Raw genomic sequence first — 21,301 nt, forward strand, 5'->3', positions numbered from 1 at the left:
AAGATGTTACTGGTGCCTGGAACCCAGGGGAGGATGTGACTAAATGTGACCTGGAGAAAAAGGAGGTTCAAGGGAGACCAAGTTCACCAAAAAGATAGTAAGTAGGATGGAGAGAAACACTTAGGAGACAGGTCTACCACAGTGCAGCAGAATGTAAAGATTTGTGTGTATCACTTAGATTTTGGTTTAGTGGCATATAATTAAAGTCCGAAATATCAGTGGTTTAAACAAGATAGAATTTTCTTTCTTTCTTGTACAGAAGAAGTCTAGAGGCAGACCATCAGGGGACCTGATGAAGTCATCCAAACCCCAGGCTTTATTCCCCTGCTATTAGTAGGATATAGCCTTCTTTGTCCTTATCCTCAACACCTCAGTGCTGACTACATCTCCAGCCATCACATCCACGGTTCTTGCAGAATAGAGGAAGTGCACATCTTCCCTGTTTAAGGAGACTTCCCAGAAGTCTCACTCAACATGTCCTGTATTTCATTGGCTAGGCCTTTGTCACATGACCTCACAAGCAAAAGAGGCTGGGAAATGTAGTCTTTTGGTTAGGCAGCTATATTCTAGGTTAAATATTTGGGTTCTGCTAATTTAAGCAAAAAGAGAAACATGGCTATTTTGGTAGGCATAAAAGAATCTCTGCTTCACGGTAATTATTTATATATATTCAGATCCCAAACCACTAATATAATTTTATTTATTTATTTATTTAAGACCAAATGTTACACAGAGAATTTATACATAGATACTAGTTACATATACTATGTATTTGCTATAAATAGATATTAGCAGCTCATGTACTTTGCAATTAGTCTGTAATGTCATGTGGTTTCAGGGTTTTTAGAAAGGAAGAGTGAAGAGTTGAATACAATTAGTAGCATAACTTTTTTCCTGGTAGTGAAGGCAGGATTGGGTAGTGATATTTAATCTAATCTACATATTAAAGACTGTGTAGGGAGGGATTGCAAACTTCCCCCAACAGGGATCAGTAGCCCTAAGCACAAAGAACACTGGGTTAGCTTTCTGTTGTTTGGCAAGACCTCACAGCCTCACTCACTCGGACCTCACTGGAGTTTAAGGAACAGTTATCTTGTCTGTGCTGTGAAATTGTGCCTTCCTGGCCACTAGGGGGTGTATACCAGATGAATCCGGATTAATAGAATCTGAACTTTTTTTTTCTTTATACATTTATTCCTGAGGGTGTCTTTCTCATGTCAAGAAATCGAATCCCAAGAGATCAAGCAGATTTTGGAGGTTTGGGTCCTTACAAGAACAGCTGGTGCCCATTTCTTGTTCATGTCTCAGGAAGAAGCTGTGTTAAGAACTGCTGTGAATCAAACCAGATGGGTCAGTAGTGCTCTCCCACAGAAGGCCAGGGACATTTGCTTAAAGTATGGTGAACGCCACTTTCAGAAGAACCCCCTTTAAAAACAACAACAACAAAAATCTATTATTAGTTTCACACAAAACAAAACTCTGCCCAGCATTTTTGAAAGTAACCTTGGTGCTCTCTGGTGCTTTTGCAGAAATGTAAACAATTGAAATGAAGAAAAAGAAAATAAAAACAAAATCAAATTAATTTTGTTCACATGGTCTTTGAATTTCTCCAAAATTGCTTTGAATGCTACCATTTGCAGAAAAAGGGTGAGCATGATGGCTGTCCTATATATGTATAATGATCTTAATATGGATCCTTATGTCTTGACTCTTTCCACGTACCACTAATTTATGGGGATTCCATTTAGGTGGACTCTTTTCCACAGATCACATATTTACCTAAGCCTACATGAGGAAGTTGCAACCACATTTGTCACATTTTTCTGGGATTAGGGAAACCGATGGCCAAGGCCAAAAATAATCATGATTAGGACTAGGGTATGGTGGCCGTGGTGGAATGGAGGAGGATGGGGTGAGGGTGGGGCCCAAGGGATACTGAGATGAAGTGGACATGGCCTTCAGCCTAGTTAGGCTCACAACCTAGTGGAAGAAACTGAAATCATTTCACACGGGCTCTAGTAAGTTATGTAAAAACCTAGACTAGAGGCAGGAGGACTTAACCAAAGAGATCTAAAGAAATCTTATCTCCTGTCAGCAAATACCTAGAGAATTAGTACCCTCTATGAACATTCTGTTAGCTCATAGTTACCTAATATTTATGGTGAGCATCAAGGAGGACTGTGCTTGCTGATGGCTTTGCAGCCATGATACTCTGAGCTGGGTAAACCATATCTGATCCACTATGACGATACTGCTATTCCTAAGCCATCTTGTCTATTGACATTGAGCAACACCTTCATATCACTTCAAGGTCCAAAAGGGAATAAAACCTTTATTCTCCAGGATTTTCATTCAATAAAACAAGATTCTAAATTTTAAAGATTAGATGACCTGAAATTTTCATTGTGCTCTTGATGGCCACCCAGGACTTACATTTTGCAGTGTTGCAAAAGCTTAGTGGTTAACATCATTGGCCCACCCCCCTTCCCCCCCTGAGATGCAAACAAGCAGAGGTACTAGAATCTCTTATTTCTCCCAGGAAACAAACCTGTACTGGAGGAGGTGTGGGTGAGAGGGAGAGAGAAGAGAGATAAAGGAGAGAGGGGGAAAAAAAAAAGAAAGAAAGAAATAGAAACTACCTCAAGATAAAAACACTGATATGGTTGACACAAAATGAACAAAACTTTCAGAATCTCTAAAAGTAAGAAAGAGTTTTATTCAAGCCCAAGTTAGAACAGCTGCCAGGGAAACACACTCTTCACAGGGAAGAAAGTGCTCTGGAAAATGAACAGTTTTTACAGGGTTATGTACTTTTTTCACTGAGATTATAGATTAGCATATGGGCAAGTATCACTAGTTTTATTGTAAAGGGATAGGAGTGTTGATCAATAACTCAAGGACAAGATAATTTTTGTCATTCACAAAGCAGATGTACAATGCATGTGTGGTGGCCCATAAATCAGGCTTTGGGTCTGAACAAAGGTTATTACAATTGACAAGGGAGCAGAAGGCAAGCTGAGGACAAAGCACAAGCTGACACCCCACAACCTCCCCTCCCCCCCCACTTCCAGGTGGGTTGTGTGTGGCATTCCTCGGGCACTCCTGGCTGCCCTAAAGCTAAGGGAAGGAAAAACAAATGGCTAACTGATAGAGATCACAGTGTAACAGGACATGAGTCTCCCTTAGTTCACAAATGTCTTAGTAATTTACAAGAAAAAAGTATTCTTATCCATAGCCTAACTTCCAGAGACCCATAGATTCAATTTCCTGGAGCCCTAACATCACCCACCCATCCATAGTGATGTGGGAAACAAAGGTAGAAGGAAATGTAAATAAAATTAAATTTCCTTATAACCTGCAGCCCATGGACAAGGACTTGTGATAGGCAGAGTATAACATTCCTCCAGGAAGCTCCCAACTGTCTTACTATTAATGCTTTACTAGAGGGAAACACAACCTTAATTTGACAATGGCAAAGCCTCCAATATCTTGTAGGTCTTCTTTAACATCTCAAAGTTCTTTTGAAAACCTCCTTTTTCCTTATGTCCCCCAACTCCCAAGTATATAATCAGTTACCCCTCACAACCCTGGTGCAGCAGTTCTTTCTGCCCAAGGGTCCTGTCTGATGCTTTAATAAAATCACCTTTTTTTGCACCCAAGACATCTCAAGAATTCTTTGTTGGCCATCGGCTCCGGACTTCACCTATGTAAGTTCAAAAACTACATCACAGTCATACTGACTTAGAAATCTGAAATGGCTTCCCTTGTATATCAGGCCTTTGGAGAGGTTTTTTATCATCAACATGAAACATACAAACTTCCTTCACTAGAGTGAATTACTACTAATTGTCTCTTACATTTTATAGAGAGAATTTTAAAAAAATAATATTTGAGTTTAAAAGAACTCCTTGGACTTGAAAGCTTGAAGCGATGTGATGTGGGCCAGGAGTGAATGGTCAAGAAAGAGTTCTTCAGATATTTTTGGGACAAAAAGGTGTTTTTAGGGGTGCCTGGGTGGTTCAGTCGGTTAAGTGTCCGACTCTTGATTTCAGTTCAGGTCATGATCTCAGGGTGGTGAGATCAAGCCCCATGTTGGGCTCTGTGCTAGGCATGGAGCCTGCTTAAGATTCTCTTCCTCTCTCTCTGCCCCTCCCCCGCTTCCTCCCCTGCCCCCCAAAAAATATTTTTTTAATTTTTTTTCTTTTAATATTTTACTTATTTATTTGACAGAGCACAAAAAGGGCGAGCAGCAGACACAGGGAGAGGGAGAAGCAGACTCCTCCCTAAGCAGGGAGCCCAACACGGGGCTTGATCCCAGGACTCTGGGATCACGACCTGACCTGAATGCAGATGCTTAACCAACTGAGCCACCCAGGCACCCCAAGATGCTGTTTTTATTAAACCCTGGGGAAAGTACCTGTGGGCAGAAAGGGCTGCCCTGGGATTGTGAGGAGCTATTGACTATATACTTTTAAGTTGAGGGGAAGAGTAAAGACAAAGGAAGTTTCTAAAAGGGATTTTTCATATGTTAAAGAAGACTTGCAGGATCTTGGAGGGCTGGCTATCAAGCTAAGGTTGCTTTTTACCTAGCAAAGCATTAACATAAAGGCAGTTGTGAGTTCCTTGGGCAATGTCACTGCCTGTCTCTAGTATTTGTCAATGGGCTGCAAACCGTAAGGAAATTTAATTTTATCTACATTTCTTTTGCATGTTCTCCTCCTCATCACGAAGAACCTCCTAGGCTCTATGAGCATACTCTGAAAATGCCTGACTCTATGGCTTCAGGGCACTTATAACATTGGCTTCCTTGAGACCCCTCCTTCCTCATGGCATCCTTATCTTTCCAGCTTTAGTTTCTGGTTTTTCTGGGTCCATTTTCAAGAGGGAGAGTATCTGGTTGGATTTGATTTCCTGGTTTGGACAGAGGTTTGCAGCTATTTTGCAGATTGCAGGACCCTTTGTCCAATCACCTCTCAGCTTGTCAGCCATTTGGTATAGAAAACAGCTATTTCTGGGCAAGGTTAGGCTTGGGCCTGCCTCCTTCAAAGAAAGCTGGGCAGTTTCTTTTGAAAAGGGGTGGTGGGTGATGTGGGAAACAAAGGCAAAAGAAAAATTAAATTTCCTTACTACTTAACAGTCCATTAACAAGTCCTTGAAACAGGCAGAGTGATATTCCCCTAGGAACTCAGCTGCCTCAGTGTTAATACTTTTTTTCTTTTTAAGATTTTATTTATTTCAGAGAGAGAGACAGCACATGAGCATGAGCGGGGGGAAGGGCAGAGGGGAAAGCAGACTCCCCACTGAGCAGGGAGTCCGCTGAGGGGTTTGATCCCAGGACCCTGGGATCATGACCGGAGTAGAAGGCAGACCCTTAGCCGACTGAACCACCCAGGTACCCCTCGGTGTTAATACTTTGCTAGGGGCAAAAGGCAATCTTAGCCCAACCCCCCATGATCCTGTGAGTCTACTTTAACATATAAAAATTCCTTTGGAAACCTCCTTTATCTCTACCCCCCCCCAAGATACATGTTTGCTATCATCCCCCAAGCACCGATATACATCTGAAGGGTCTCAGGACCGAGGGTTTACTAAACACTAATAAATGACCTTTTCCTAACAATAGCTAGCCCTCTCAAGGTCCTGGAAACCTTGCTTCCAAAATTCCTTAGAGACTTATGCTACCCCTAATCCCCTCCCAACTTGAAAGTATATATAATCAGTCACCTGTCACAATCCCAGTGCAGCTTTCTGCCCACAGGTCCTGTCCCTATGCTTTAATAAATCCACGTTTTTGCACCAAAGACCTCTCAAGAATTCTTTCTTGGACGTGGGCTCTGGATCTCACCTACCTACGTTCAAAAACCCCAACCACTTTCTACAACGGTGAGCATGTCAGGCATTTTGATTGATAGCCCCCACCTCTAGAACATCTCCCTAGATTGGCCTTCCAAATTAAATCTCACCTCCTTCCTTCCCAACTAGCGACACTTCAAACTATCGGGAGATCCTTAGCAGGTGTTGTTTTATGCCTCCTGGCCTGTGCATGTCTCATTCCTCTGCAAAGGGAGGAATCAATCTCACTATCCACTGCCTGGAAAACTGTTCTTTCAGCAGTTGGTTCCAATGCCATCGCATCTGTGAAGCCTTTCATGATCTCCCCCTTTTGAAAGAAACAGGATTTTAGAGAAGTTAAGTGACTTTCTAGATTCATACTCATACTCAAGGAAATCGAAGTCCACAACTCTGACACAAAACGCTGCAAGAGTGACTCTCAACACCAGGAAACGGAAATGAAGCTTTCCGTGAAGTCATTCCCCCAATCCAGTTCTAGAGACCCGAGCAATTCAGCGTCCACAAACCCCTTCCCAGGGCGGGACGCAGGTGCTGCGCATGCTCAGAGCGTCAGCGCACAGTCTCCCCGCCTCTTCCAGGTTCCGTGGGAAGCGGCTCTTTTTACGACGCTCTGGCTCCGACTCCCCCGGACCTTCCTAGCGGCGCTCGGGGTTCCCGCCCGGAAGAGGCTGCCGTGGCACCCGCGCACCGGCAACATGGCGCGGTCCGGGAATAAGGTAGAGGGAGCGTGGGTTTGGGCCTTGCGGGTGCAGGGAATCCGGAGAGTGTGGTTCTGGATCAGGAATCATGGGATCACGGCGGGCCAGGGCTGGTTCCCGAGGGCCGGCCCGAGGGATGCGCAGAGACCCGCTGGGGATCTGGAGTCCGAATACCTGAATTTGAGCCTCGCCCACTCCCCATTTCACTCCGCCTCCTCAGCACTCGCATCGTCTCACTTCCTCTTCATCTCCTCACCCCACCACTCTCCCCACTACGCCTGCCTCTTATTACCCTAGTCCACTCTTCTCTTCCCTTACTTCCTTCACCTCCTCCATTGCTTTTGAGCCTGGTTTTTTACAGTCTATAGGAGAATGAAATTTCGCCTTGATAAACACCTACCCACAGATTTGTAAAACTTCAGAGAGGGACCGTCAGTAAAATATGTATCTTAAAATGTAAAGCGTCATATTAACCCCATCATAATCTAACATTTCACATTTATCGAAATCTTACTCTGTGAGGCGCTGATCTAAACGCTTCATTCCTATCTCATGGTGGAATGAAGATAATAATCTTCACAACAAGCTCATGAGGTGAGAATTATTATCCTCAGTTTACAGTTGAGAAAACTGAGGCATAAAGAAAGTGAAATGATTATCCCAAGGTTACCCAGTCCCTAAGAGGTGGAATTCAGATTTGAACCCAGGCTGCCTGGTTTCAGAGTCATCTGTGTTGCTAGGAACCTCAGTGTCCCAGATTAATAATAGACAATATGTTGAATTTTTAAAATGTTTTTTTCAATACAGACAGAGAGTGGTGGTTGTCTCTGAATGATCACTAGAGAGAGGTGTGTTCCAGAGAATTATTTGTTCATCCAGACATCCAAAGGCTAGGCCCTTTAGTAGGCATCTGGTATACAGATAAGCAAGATAGGAGTTTGAGCAACTGATCCCTCGTCCCCACAACTCCCCATTGGGGAATGTTGATTAAAGCGATTATGAACATTTGATGCCACTTACGTTTTTTGTTCCTCCTCTGTCAGCTGCTGAAAACGTTGCAGCTCTAATGGAGCAGCTGTTTATGGCAGGTGGACTTGCAGCAAAATTCTAACAACCTGTATTGTTTCCTTGTGTAAATGAAGAGTTGCTACGCTGCTCAGTTTCCCTTTCCTGGTTTTCTTACTATTGCCGGATAGGAACTTGAAGTATCACACAGACCATTCTTCTGCTTCCAGAAAGAAGTCCTATATTGTAAAACCCTTTGATGCCATTTTTTGGATACTTGATTCCTAGTAAAGGACTTTTATTCCTCTAACTTAGAGTTTTCTGGACTGAAAAAAAAAAAGTTTTCTGGACCAAAAAGACTTTATTTCTAACTTAGAGTTTTCTGGTTTAACGGAGTTTTAAAACTGTTTTCTGGTATATTAGATAAATGGAGTGACATATTTTGGGACTCTTAATTTTTTTAAGATTCTTATGCTCAGGGCATTGAAACTATGGGGTGTAAATTTTATTGTTTTCAAAGGAATTTTGTAGTTTATTATCACCCTTTTTTCAAACGTGCTATCTTTACTCCAGAAATCTCTTAATACTGGTGCATTATGTTCTATGCTTTGTAAACTAGGGAAAAACTTAAAGTCTTTCTTTTCCATGTGTTGCCTGAGATATAACCAAATTTAGAAATCATCTGTAACTTCTCTCATAGGAATGCATCCAGATTTTTCACACACTTTTTTTTTTTTTTTTTAAAGTAGGCTCCATGCCCAGCGTGGAGCCCAATGTAGGGCTTGAACTCATGAGGCTGAGATCAAGACCTGAGCTAAGACCAAGAGTTGAATGCTTAACTGACTGAGCCACCCAGGTGCCCCAGATTTTTCAGACACTTCTAGGGTCAGGAGATCACTGCTTCAGAAAAAAGAACAGTAGTTCTTTTATTGATCCTTTCTTAATGTTATTTTTCTTCTTTGTATGGAGTCAGACCAATCTTCCTGTAACTTCCATCTGTTGATCCATTCCATCTCTCTCTCTGACCAGTCCTTTTATAACACAGCTGCCAAATAGTTGGGAGGAACTATCATGTTCCCCTAAATCTTCTCATCTGCCTCAAATATCTGTTTTTTTTTCCAGCTGTTCCTCACATCCCATGTTCTGTAGATCTTTCTCTAACCTGCATATTTCATGTTCTCTTGTAATTAGTTTTTCTCATAAGATGTGCACATGTGGTCTGATTAGTACAAAGCACAGGTGAGACTCACTGCCAAAGAACATTGACCTGGAAAAGACCTTGGATCTCATCTAGTCCAACAACTGCTTCCTGCCTGGAATTAACAGCGAGGTTAAGTGACATTCCCAAGGACTCAGAGCTAATTGGTAATAAAGGTGGGACTAGATCTCGATCTCCAGATCGCTAACCTAGTCTTTTTTCACCATTAGATCTTTGTTTTCCGTCCTTGAATTCAATACATTGTTGATACAACCTAAAAACATGAGATAGGTGTGGGGAAGGTAGTGCTGTAGCCATGTCATACTGGTGACACATTATAATCCACACTGAAATCGTGAGTTGCTATTTGTTCAGGTCTCCAACTCATATTCTTTTGAGTTCTGGATGCCAAACGTAGAACTTTGCATGTAACTGTTTTATTTTAGTTTGTTTCCCCTATTTCCTTAGTCCCTATGTATGTGATTGCTACCTAATGACTAGGGGTCTGTGTGGTTTCCTCTACCTGTAACTCCCCTTATTCACATGTTTGACTCCTGTTCTTTAAGACTCACTCAAAGATCACATCCAGAAGCCTTTTCTGCCTCCTTACCCCTCATTTATCCCCTCCACCAGTCTTGGGTAGATGCCCCTCCCATGTACCCTCTCAGTGCCCCCGGCACATGTCTGTCATGGAATATTGTGCCATTATTATTTGTTTATGTGTCTTTGTCCCCTACTAGGATAGATTTGGTGTCCTAGTCTTCATTTTAGATCCCCAGTTCACGAACTGATTCAAATTGTTGGGGTATATCGCTTTAGTATGTATAGATTGTAGCAGTCACCTGTTGCCACAAAAACGCTTCATAACAAGCTATCCCCAAATCAGAGCCTTACAAAAAAAGCATCTATTCTCATGCTTGTGGTTCTGCAAATCAACTGCAGTTTGTTTGATGTATTTTGGGCTCAGCTGCGCTGGACTTAGCTCTGGCCTATAGATTGTTTTCAGGTTTGCTCCCCATGGGTTTATTCTTGGGCTCAGGCCGAAGAACAGCAGCTTCCTAGAGCATGCTCCTATCCTGGGTTTCTATCTTTCAGAAAATATTAGGACTATTTAAAGTTTCTCTGTAGTAAACATTTATATGTCTTATATACATTCTCTAAGTAGAACACTCCCCCTCCCTCTTAGGGAATGTCCTGCATTCCCTAAGTCCTCTACAGTATGGGTTCTGTGGGTGAAATAAACATAGGCCATACCTGTTTTCTTTTTTTATGACCATTATTAACATTTTCTCACTCTTTGGGACATTATTTCTAGGCAGCTGTTGTACTGTGTATGGATGTGGGCTCTGCCATGAGTAACTCCCTTCCTGGTGAAGAATCCCCATTTGAGCTAGCAAAGAAGGTGATGACCATGTTTGTGCAGCGACAGGTAAGTTTCAGACTGGTCTTGAGCTTATAACTCTTGTTTTAACTGCTTGTTGTCTCCACTTAGTAATGCAAGATACCAGCCTGCTTATGATGTCCAGCCTCAGTATTTTTGGTACTTTATTTTTTTTAAATTTTTGTTAGAGAGAGATAGAGTACATGAGCGGGGGCAGGGGCAGTGGGAAAGGGAAAGAGAGAATCCCAAGCCAACTCCATGCTGAGCATGGAGCCCAACATGGGGGCTCGATCCCAGGACCCTGAGATCATGACCTGAATCAAAATCAAGAGTCAGATGCTTAATGAACTGAGCCACCCAGGCGCCTCCAGCCTCGGTATTTTTGGGAATCTGAGGAGTTTTTTAACATATACTTACGTGCAAGTCCAACTACCACTAGAGTCTGACGTTTTTTTCTTCCTTTGTTTTGGCCCCTCCAGTAGAAATTATAGTTTTTATCAGAAACAAGGCAATGTAAAAATGTTTACAAATACAGTCTCTAGAGCCAGGTGCCCTGGGTTTGAATCTTTGCTCTGTCATGACTTTTACTAACCTTATAATCTTAAACAAGTCCTTCAACTACTTTGTGCCTATTCCAGTTACCTTTTGCTGATAACATATTATCCTAAAACTTAATGTCTTAAAGTACACTTTTTTTTTTTTTTTTTAAATCATCTCTCCTGGTCTTAGGGGATGACTGGGTAGCTCAGTTGGGCTTCTTGTGGTCGCTTGTGCAGGGGCACACAGATGTTGGCTGGGCTGAATCACTTGAAGGCTAAACTGAGTCGGATGTCTAAGATGGCTCACCCCCATGGCTAGAAGTTAAGTCTTCTGGTGGCTGTGAGCTCAGTTGGGGCTGTCCATCAGAACCCTTACATGTGGTCTTTCTATGTAGCTTGGGATTCTTACAGGAGGGCAGCTAGTTCTAAGAAGGAAGGTTCTAAGAGTGGGTATTCTAAGAGACCTGCATGTGGCTTTTTATGACCTAGCTTTAGAAATCCCAGAAAGTCATTTCTGCTCTTAGGAGCCAAGCAGGTCACTAAGACCAGCTCACATTCATGGGGCAGGAATGGGAGGTGGGGATGAATAAGACTCCCCTGTTGATTTCTGTCCCTTCTACTTGGTATGACTGCTGCTTTTCCTAAGCCCATGAACTTCTGCCTCATTCATTGGCAGCTGCTGCCCCTCCTGGACACCTCCATTGTTTCTTCTGGGTGCTGCCCTCTTCACTAGGCACTGTGACATCCCCCCATCATCCTAGATGTTAACAAATTCTAATGACCTGGAGTCCTTGATGTGTCAAGAGAATGCCTCTAACCCCATTCCCAGTTATAGTAATTTGTGTTATTTGTATTTAAGTAATGCTGCTATGCCTAAATGTATAGATTTTTTGTTTTTTATTTTATTATTTATTTATTTTTTTTAAGTAGGCTCCTTGCTCAATGTGGGGTTTGAACTCATGACCTCGGGATGGAGAGTTGCGTGTTCTACTGACTGAGCCAACCAGACGCCCCTAGGTTTTTTGTTTTTTTTTTAAGAGAAGCTGTGCTTCCAGTTTTCTTTTTGGCTTTGCCTCTTCCTTGGGAGTCTGAATCTGGAAGGCTAGGAGACAGCACCTGGTGTCAGTCTCATGCTGCATTCAAAATTTCCTTCCCTCTCCTGGCTGAGGTTTTATTATTGAGCAAGATTACCTTGCCTTAAGATGAAGTCTTATCCAGGACACAGATAGAATTCTAGCTGGGCTGCCCCATAGTGTGCTGGACATGTTTGAACCTCAACAGCTAGAATTTTTTCTCCCCATGTGCAGCTGGGAATTGTATCTGGAATTATTAGCACACTGGGAATTTAACAGACCAAACAACAATAAAGAATGACAGAATTCCATCCTTTCCCCTTGCAGCATTCTTCCCACTGATGGAAAAGGCTTAGGTTAAGTCGGTGGGAAAAGGACCGCCTTTTGTGTCAGATACCGTTTCTTGTTTTTATATTTCTTATGAAATGTTTCAGGGCACCTGGGTGGCTCAGTCGGTTAAGCATCTGCCTTCGGCTTAGGTCATGATCCTGGGGTTCTGGGATCAAGCCCCATGTTGGGCTCCCTGCTCAGCGGGGAGTCTACTTCTCCCTCTGCCCTTCCCTCTGCTCGTGCGTCCACACACTCTCTCTCTCATTCACTTTCTCTCAAATATATAAAATCTAAAACACACACACACACACACACACACATAATTACAGATAAACTTGAAGCCCCCCATGTATGTCTTCCCAATTCTCTCCTTTCCTCTTTTCCTCAGAATTTTCAGTCATTACCATGCATATTTTATACTTCTGGACGTAAGTGTATTCGTAAATAATTTAGTATCGTATGAAGCTTTCAAAAATGTATGTAATGTTTTTATATGGTACATATAATTCTGCAACTTATTTTTTCTCAACCTTATGTTTTTAAGATTTATTCATACTGATAAGCATGCACAGATTTATTCATTTTTTATTGAGGTGTAGTATTTTGTTCTGTAGTGTGTTTTTGCATTTTGTGGATGGGTAGTTAGTTTCCACTTCTCTCCTGTTACGAACAGTGTCCAAGTGAACTCTCTTGAAGTGAATGTCCTTGTCCTTGTCTTTTTGAGTACATGTGCAAGAATTTCTCTATGGTATATGTACATGTAAGTGAAATTGCTGGGATACAGGACATGAACCAGCAATTATTTTTCTAATCCTCTGGAAAATTGAAACCTTGAATAGTCATTCCAGAAAGAGAGACTAAAATGATTTCAAATTATCCATAATTAGTTTTCATTGAGAATTAGTCTGATTTGTCTGGAAGTCATCAAGAGCAGTTACCACTCTCCACTCCCCTACCCCTAAATTCTGTTGAAATGAATGATAGGACCTATACTCAGTGAAAGTCTTAGAGGCTAGGAATTGTCTGTCATTGTCCCGTGGGCCATCCAGCCCAGTGTTCTGTTGTTGACGGTGGCCCCAGGGACATGCCATAGGGAGGTATGGTTGTCTTACTCCCTGAAGGTTAGGTATCTAATGGCTTCCGGGTGGTACTCAGTGATTCTTAACCTTTTAACGTTCTTCTCTAGGTGTTTGCTGAGAGCAGGGATGAAATTGCATTAGTCCTTTTTGGTACAGATGGCACTGAGAATGCCCTTGCTGGTAAGGATCAGTATCAGAACATCACAGTGCACAGACACCTGATGCTACCAGATTTTGACTTGCTGGAGGACATTGAAAGAAAAATCCAACCAGGTTCTCAACAAGCTGACTGTATCCTTTTTCAGCCAGAGAAGACTCTTTAAGAAATTTCCTTTAATCTGGGGAATCATAATCTAGTTTGGTGAGGCTCCCTAGAGTCCCAGCTCTGAGTATATGGATGTTTTTGGCTCTGGGGACATTGAGGTGGTATATGTTAGGATTTAATGTGAAATTAATTAGTTTGGATTGGGCCCTCCAGTCACTAGCCTTTTTTCTGTACTAGTGATACTGAGGGGTTGGGAGGCACCATAAGGGGAAGATACTAGTGAGTATATTTGTGTATTGATATGTGCAGAGGGATTGGTGGTCGTGATGGTTAGAAATGTTTGGATAGAGAAGATATTAGTAGAATATAGCACTAGTATTCTCAATGCTTTCCTGGACGGAGGGTATTTTTGTGCCAAAAATCAGACTGACATCTAAACTGAGATTTCTCATTTCTTCCACAGATGCTATGATTTTAAGGGGTTACTCTTACTTTTCTAAGCAGTAATGGTATCCCTGATCACTGGGAGGTGCTGCTGTGCTGAGTTGCAAATGCTAAATTTTAACCCACTTCATCTTTAAGAATAGACTATAATCACCAAAAATGGATTCCAGATATTGTAAAATGGCATCATAATTTTTGTCTCAATGAATGGGAATATGTTAGATTGTCTTTGAGTTTATTTTATTTATCCTTTGATATATAGCATATGTGAGTATATGTTAGTGAAATAAACTTTGGAAGAAGGTAATTTGGCAAGTACTTTTAAATCATCACAGAGTCAGCCCAGAGTCCACAGTTGCAAGCCCTGTGGACCTCACTGGAAAAAAGTTGCATGTTCTTGGGATAAAGGGACTATTTAGTAGTATCTTCTGCCCTTAACTAGCCGAGTCCTGGATGCACTCATTGTATGCATGGATGTGATTCAACAAGAAACTGTGTAAGTCTCACCTGAGGAGAGATGGAAATGAGCCTCTCAGCAAAAATTGCATGTTGATGTATTCTGTGCGTAGTATTCTGTGCATAGTGTGATTCATTGTAATCGAGCCGCATGTTTGTGTGGCTAAGGAAACATTTGATAGAATTCAGTGGTCCAGTTTGCCCTTTCTTTTTTTGAGTTTAAAAAGAGAAAGGGCTAAACCATGAGACAATACATTTTTGTTTTTTTAAAAAAAAAAAAAAGAGAAAGGGCTATAGTTGATGGGAATTTCGCTGGGAGAAATAAATGTTTGGTTTATTTCAAGTTCCTTCCTATTTGACTTAAGTTAATTACCAGGAACTTGAAAAAATGTTAAGTTGTATTGTTCCTAATCTTACTGAAATTAAATACATGAAACTAATATAACACCATATGTTAACTAACTGGAATTAAAATAAAAACTTAAAAATTTTTTTAAAAATTAAAAAATTAAATGCATAGCTCTGGCCACAGCGTCCTAATTCATTACTTATTTAATTGCTGTACCTTTCAAATGTGGGTCTTTGAATATATACACACCCACCCACCCCTTGACTGTTAGGGAGAACATTTGCACAAAATTTGCCTAAATTTGTATTATCATTTCTCTGTATATTTGTGTAAAATCCTGCCACTATAGCCCTGTGAGTGGAATCAGACCAGGGTATGTGGAAAGTGAACCCTTGCAAGGCTGATGTTGTAGTCACTGGGAGAGTTCCTTGTTTACATTCTGCCTAAGTGGAGGTTGAAAAGGGATCCTTTCTAATCACAGTGACCACATCATTAACTGAAGTTAGAGTTGGAAGATCAGGGATTTAATATTTCCATAATGCTCAAAAATTTTGATTATATGTTTTACAGATTGTAGATATTTGATTATATGTTAGTAGGAACTTAACTGAGCATCAATGATACATGGGATTCTAGAATGTAATCATATTTGTTAACTATCTGTTTTGTTAACTATCTAGATTTGTTAACTAGATTCATTTCTTAGCCTCTTTCTGCTCAGTGACCAAGTATTTTTGAGTTTCTGGGCAATAATTCAGAGAATGATTTCTAACTGTGATAACTCTCTTTTAGAGGAAAGAAGTTTGAGAAGAGGCATATTGAAGTGTTCACTGACCTCAGCAGCCCATTCAGCAAAGATCAGCTGGATGTTATAATCCATAACTTGAAGAAATTTGGCATCTCCCTGCAGTTCTTGTAAGACCATGAGAATAATGTCTGAAGACCAGTCCTATACTCTCATAACACAGGGAGTGGGGCCCCTTTCTAGAGTGCTTGGTTCCCACGAGTCTTCTCTTTGTGCTTCGAGTCGAAATATGTCAGATGACTGACTTCAGCAGACGTTCGCTGGAGTACCCGCTGTTCCAGGAACTCTTCAGTTTTGGTGATAAAGGGACGAAAGTCACATTGAAACAGGAGTTTAGCTCAATAGCAGATCATTTGTTGGCTCTTCTTGGACTCAAAGAATTGAGGAATCTTTTGAGGATATTCAGTTTATCTCCTGCCTACATAGAGGACATTATCCAAACAATTACCAGATTGATGGTTTCCTTTGTTAAACAGCTCTAGAGTACTGTGTTTTGCAGGCAGTAGATGTTTTTAGGGTAGAGAGAAATGTCAATGTGAGAATCATTTTAAACACATAGAATGCTTATTTTTAAGTCTTTTTCAAATCTAAAGGATATGCACATTTATGTAAAATGTAATTTGCTTGTGTGTATTTAGAAATGGAGTGTGTAGAATCCAGGCAAAAATGTTGGCAGAAGGGGTGCCTGGGTGGCTCAGTGGGTTAAGCGTCCGACTCTTGATTTCGGCTCTGATCATGATCTCAGGGTCATGAGATCTAGCCCTGCACTGCACTCTGTGCTGAGCCTGGAGCCTGCTTAAGATCCCTCTCTGCTCTTCCCCTCCTCCCACCCCCCATCCCCCACCCCCCGCTCACGCACACACTCTCTCTCTCTTAAAAAAAATGTTCACGAAATATTTCACAATTTGTTGCAAGACAGAATCTCTCCTTCCCCAATAACTCGAATGCCCCGCTTCCTACCCCAGGCATTTACTTTCTTTATCTTCTATCCCTAACAAGAAAGTTTTTTCACCACACTAATCCTGCTGCATTCGAAACCCGTTTTAGCTTGTCCTATTTTTGGTGAAAGCAGAGTGATGGTATAGGATGTTGACTTATTAGTCTTCTGGGGACACTCATTTTTCAGACTGAGAGCTATACCAGGAAGCCTCCAGCTCAGAGTGGTAAGCCTTTGGCTTCTTTGAAATGCTGCTATGGGGAATTAAGAACCTCTCTTGCATGTATGTACCTCTTAAGACTGCTGAGGGGCATCTGCTTTCTGTAGAACTATAGAAAAGTAGTTCAGAATAACCCATCAAACTGATACTTGTTAAGATAGTACTTCAGAGAAATTAAGTGCTTTTTAAGTGACACTTCTCTTCTTATTGAGTTGGGGTTTTCTCAGTACTTCAAAAGCCCTGCCTGGCTCCTCTTCCCTGTTCATAATTTCAGGATGCCTTTACATGGTTGAAGCATACTGCACTTCTGTCAATGTCATTGGAAAGGGCTTTTTTGTCTGAGTGATACTGTAAAGTGTGTTGAAGAAGGAACATAGCATTATTGTATGTCCCTGCTTAGTTCTGGTTGTATTTTTTCTTGGGCAATATGCTCTATTCCTGTGCAAAAATCTCCAGCATACAAAGTGGAGTTTCTGGTTTAATTGTTTGATGTACCCAGGTATGATTGATCATTCCAGCTGGAACAGGCCCAAGAAGCACTGTGTTCTGAGCAGGCTCATTCCATGGACCTTGTTTTTAGTTTCTTCTTTTGGCTGTTGAGAAAGTGTATACACTTCTTTGTGGTCAAAAGCAGGGTAGAAAGAACTGTTAATTGTAACTTCTTTTTCCAGGATAGCTTCCAGACTCTTGATTTTCATGTCACTCTCCCCTTTTTCCAGGTTGCTATAGTGGAAACAGCAATGGCCTGGTGCAGACCCTGTGTGCCATACCCCGATCCCTGGAAGCTCTTTATCTGATAGGTCACACAGGACATGCATATCTGTCATGTGGAGTACACGTAGAAAACATTTAAATAGGGAACGCTATTTTATTTATTTATTCATTCATTCATTCATTTATTTAAGATTTTATTTATTTATTTGACAGAGAGATAGAGAGCACAAGTAGGCAGAGAGAGAGGGAGAAGCAGGCTCTCAGCTGATCAGGGAGACCGATGTGGGGAGACCGATGTGGGGCTCAATCCCAGGACCCTGGGATCATGACCTGAACTGAAGGCAGATGCTTAACTGACTGAGCCACCCAGGCGCCCCAGGGAGCGCTAATTTAATGATAGCAAATCAAATGGTAAAGAAATTACCTTAAAAATAACCATCCACATAGGGATGACCAATAGGTGATGTTGAGTGAACTGAAAAGTCTACTGTTTGGGTTTCAGGGGCAGTGAGGTGATACGCTGCCTTGGAAAGGACTTTGTCCTTCAGTCAGGTGACAGTCTTTGCTGTGTCACTCACTGGCTGTGTGGCTTGGCCAGATTAGTTCATCTCTGTAGCTTCAGTTGCTTTTTAGGAAATGGAGGTAGAAATCTCTATCCACCTAATAGATGGGATTAAATGAGGTTGTTTGCATGAAGGCATTTATAAAGAGCCATATAGAATATTACCATAAAGTGTGTTTGGTTGATTTTTCAATTTGTATATTGATTATTGAATATCTCCGTGACTGGTAATCCCAATCTAGTTTTAGTCTCATTTCAAACAACTGGAGTGGAACACAAGAACAAAATTGGTTTGCCCTATTTCCAGCAATTAAGTGATGTCTGTATGGGAATTCTAGATCTACAGTAATAAAGGTAACATTGTTTGAGTTTTAAGTATTTTGTACACATTCTGTGATTTAATCTTCATAATAACATTGAGGGATCATTAAAGTGTATTTTATTTTTTATTATTATTCTTTTTGGCTGCCTGGAATATCACCCACCTTTTTCTAGGAAGAAATCCTTCCTACACTTTAACCTCATGACTCGACTGAGGGCCAACATCTTCTAGTCCCCAGGCTACCACTGATACCCGGCTTGTTTGAATTTGAGACTAGAGTATAGTATTAAATACTCAGTCCATTCTCTTTGGTAGTAGAGCTGGGCAGTGTGTGCTCGAGTGCACTCAGGCGATGTGGAGGAAGCCAGTCAGAGAGTGAAGCCGGCACGAAGGCACATGGAGACAACACCGAGACAGTGAGAGGGTCAGGTAGTCCTTGAGGTGTTTGAGACTGGGTCCAGTGATCCTGAGGCCATGTGCAACCCTGCACTTTCAATTATTTGGTTATATAAACCAGTAAGTTCCCCCTTTTACCAAGCCAAAAAGGCTTTGGTCACTTGAAACTGATAGAATATTGACTAAGGTCGATAAGCGCCATTTGACAGATGAGGAATATAAAGCTCTGATGACCGACACGCCCATTTTCTCATAGCCAGTGAGCGACAGTCACAGGATTGGAGCCCAGTTTATTTTTTGGTTTCAGAGTTTGTCTTCTTAAATACTGCTGATTTTTTTCCTGATAGTTTGCCTTTCCCCGTTGGCAAGGAGGATGGAACCGGGGACAGGGGAGATGGTAACTCACGCTCAGACCACCATGGACCCTCCTTTCCTCTAAAAGGAATTACTGAGCAGCAAAAAGAAGGTATTCGGATGGTGAAAAAGGTGATGATGTCTTTAGAAGGTGAAGATGGGCTAGATGAAATTTATTCCTTCAGGTAAGAAGTGAAAACATTGATTGCAACTTTCACTCGTGACCATGTAGATTTCTCTTTTGATCAGGGGGCTCCCTAATTAGCCACTCTTGAATTAGCTGCCATTCTTCAATGAATGTTCTGATTTTTATTGAAGAAATGGTGTACCAACCCCCGATCCCTCTTTTTAAGTTTGTGTGGTTGGAACAAGACTTCCGGTTTATTTCTAGGACAGTGTGTATGAGGTTTAGAAATGTATAGATACCGCAAAAGATTTAACAAGTCGTAAAAAATGAGATAGTAGATTTCTTCTTTATGCCAAGTTTGGGGCACATTTCCTGGGTCCTTTCTTTTCATTCACCTACAAAATACCACCTAATTATGAAAAGTGGTGTCAGATCTGAAATACATAGTATCCTCTTATCCTCTGATTTAGGTTTTAGGAGACAGTATACTTAACTGTAATAGAAAGACTTTTTTAAAATTTTTGGTCACAAAATAGTTTGTTCAGACAGAACAGAACAAAACATCCAAAATGTAAAGAATTTATAATTTACATCTTTTATGTGGGTTTTGTAAAGGCAAAACAATTTAAGAAATGTGAAATCCCTGAAGTACCGTTTAACAATAAAGCAAACTGCCTTTGCAACCATTCAGTTAGAGACTATGGGAGAGACTCTCTCCTCTCTGGGTTAGTATTCTTGATTGGAATTGGACATGCACTTATTCTGAGCAAAGAACCCAAGAGGAGTCTGTAGCATCCAGGACAGTATGTGTTTGAGGGGCCTGACTTGGGAGAAGTGGCAAGAGAACACCGTGCAGCGTGGTTTGTGGAATTTCATGTTCTGCAGGATAATACCACTTAATGTTCATGAGTTAATTCTTGTTCATCAGTAAATACACAGAATACAGGCGTTTTGAGCAAAGTTCTTCATTGAAATAGAAGTTCAACAATTAAGATATTTTTTAGTAGTTAAGTGACATATGCCCCAATTTTTTTCTCAACCACAATTTTAAAATTTTTATTTATAATATATTACAAGAAATACTGACAAATAGTACATCCTGATTTTCTAAATATATACACCCTTGAAAAATTGTAGGTAATGGGAATTTTACAAATTCAATGGTAGTTTCCCTAGGGGTTGGAAAAGGAATCAGTGAGGAATCCTGTAAAGTGACGTTTCTTGTCATAATATGTGTTCTTACTGTAATATATGCAAATATGCGTTTCTAACTTATTTCTTTCAGATTTGGACGTGGCTTGCTCTAATGTGAGAATGTAGGTCTTAAACTAACAAATTCACCATGATATCATGAATGAAAATTGTAGGCCAAACAAATTAATGTTAAAAAAGTTTATTTACCTATGTCACAGCCAGGAGACAAATTACTGTGTATTGTCCTCACAATTTGAAGATACTTTCATTTTATACAATAGCCATTATCCACATATGGCTATTTAAATTTAAATTCATTAAAATTAAATAAAATTAAAAATTTAGTCCCTTGGACACTAGCCACATTTCATGTGCTCAGCAGCCTTTTGGACAGGAACGGTTAGAAATAGAACATTTCTATCATTGCAGAAAGTTGTACTGGACAGCACTGAGCCATACTTGTCCTGATTTAGACTTCTGCTTGGGGAGATTCAGGTCGACTGCGGAAATGATCCATTTGCTCTCAGATGTTATGTATTAGATGCTAATCTTCAGAACTTCTCCTTGAACTGAATTCAGACCTCACAGTGGTTTTAGATGGGACTCAAACTAGTGATGTCCTATGGATAGGTTAGATCTGGTTCAGACCCCTTCATTCCCCAACAAGTCCAAAGCCAAGGAATAAACTCTGTTTTATTTATTTATTTGTTTGTTTATTTATTTCCATAGACTTCTACTGTTTGTTATAGATTATTTCTGAAAATTGGAGTCTTTTGAAACCTTTTTTGTCCATAACTTTGGATAATGTAGATAATTCTCTTTACCTCTTTGTAGATCTATTTTTCATCTGTACCAAGGGGATTGATCATGGTCTGGATTTTTTTTTTTAAGATTTTATTTATTCACCAGAGAGAGGGAGAGGGAGAGAGCACAAGCAGGGAGAGCGGTAGGCAGAGGGAGAAGCAGGCTCTCCGCTGAGCAAGGAGTCCCGATGTGGGGC

At 41.0% G+C, this 21,301-nt stretch overlaps 1 protein-coding gene across 2 annotated transcripts in view; it reads left to right on the forward strand.

Annotated features, from left to right (window-relative positions):
• The first annotated feature begins 6,491 nt into the window (after positions 1 to 6,491).
• The window catches only part of XRCC5 (X-ray repair cross complementing 5), a 90,371-nt gene continuing 75,561 nt past the window's right edge, over positions 6,492 to 21,301 (forward strand). For both annotated transcript variants that reach the window (XM_021702788.1, XM_021702789.1), the window contains exons 1-6: positions 6,492 to 6,569; positions 10,070 to 10,183; positions 13,264 to 13,447; positions 14,313 to 14,361; positions 15,463 to 15,585; positions 18,974 to 19,165. In XM_021702788.1, the coding sequence (XP_021558463.1) occupies positions 6,549 to 6,569; positions 10,070 to 10,183; positions 13,264 to 13,447; positions 14,313 to 14,361; positions 15,463 to 15,585; positions 18,974 to 19,165 (683 nt within the window). In that variant the 5' untranslated portion in view covers positions 6,492 to 6,548. The remainder of the gene's footprint in view (positions 6,570 to 10,069; positions 10,184 to 13,263; positions 13,448 to 14,312; positions 14,362 to 15,462; positions 15,586 to 18,973; positions 19,166 to 21,301) is intronic.

This window comes from Neomonachus schauinslandi, chromosome 3 (assembly GCF_002201575.2).
Source record: "Neomonachus schauinslandi chromosome 3, ASM220157v2, whole genome shotgun sequence".
In the NCBI taxonomy this organism is placed as follows: Eukaryota; Metazoa; Chordata; class Mammalia; order Carnivora; family Phocidae; genus Neomonachus; species Neomonachus schauinslandi.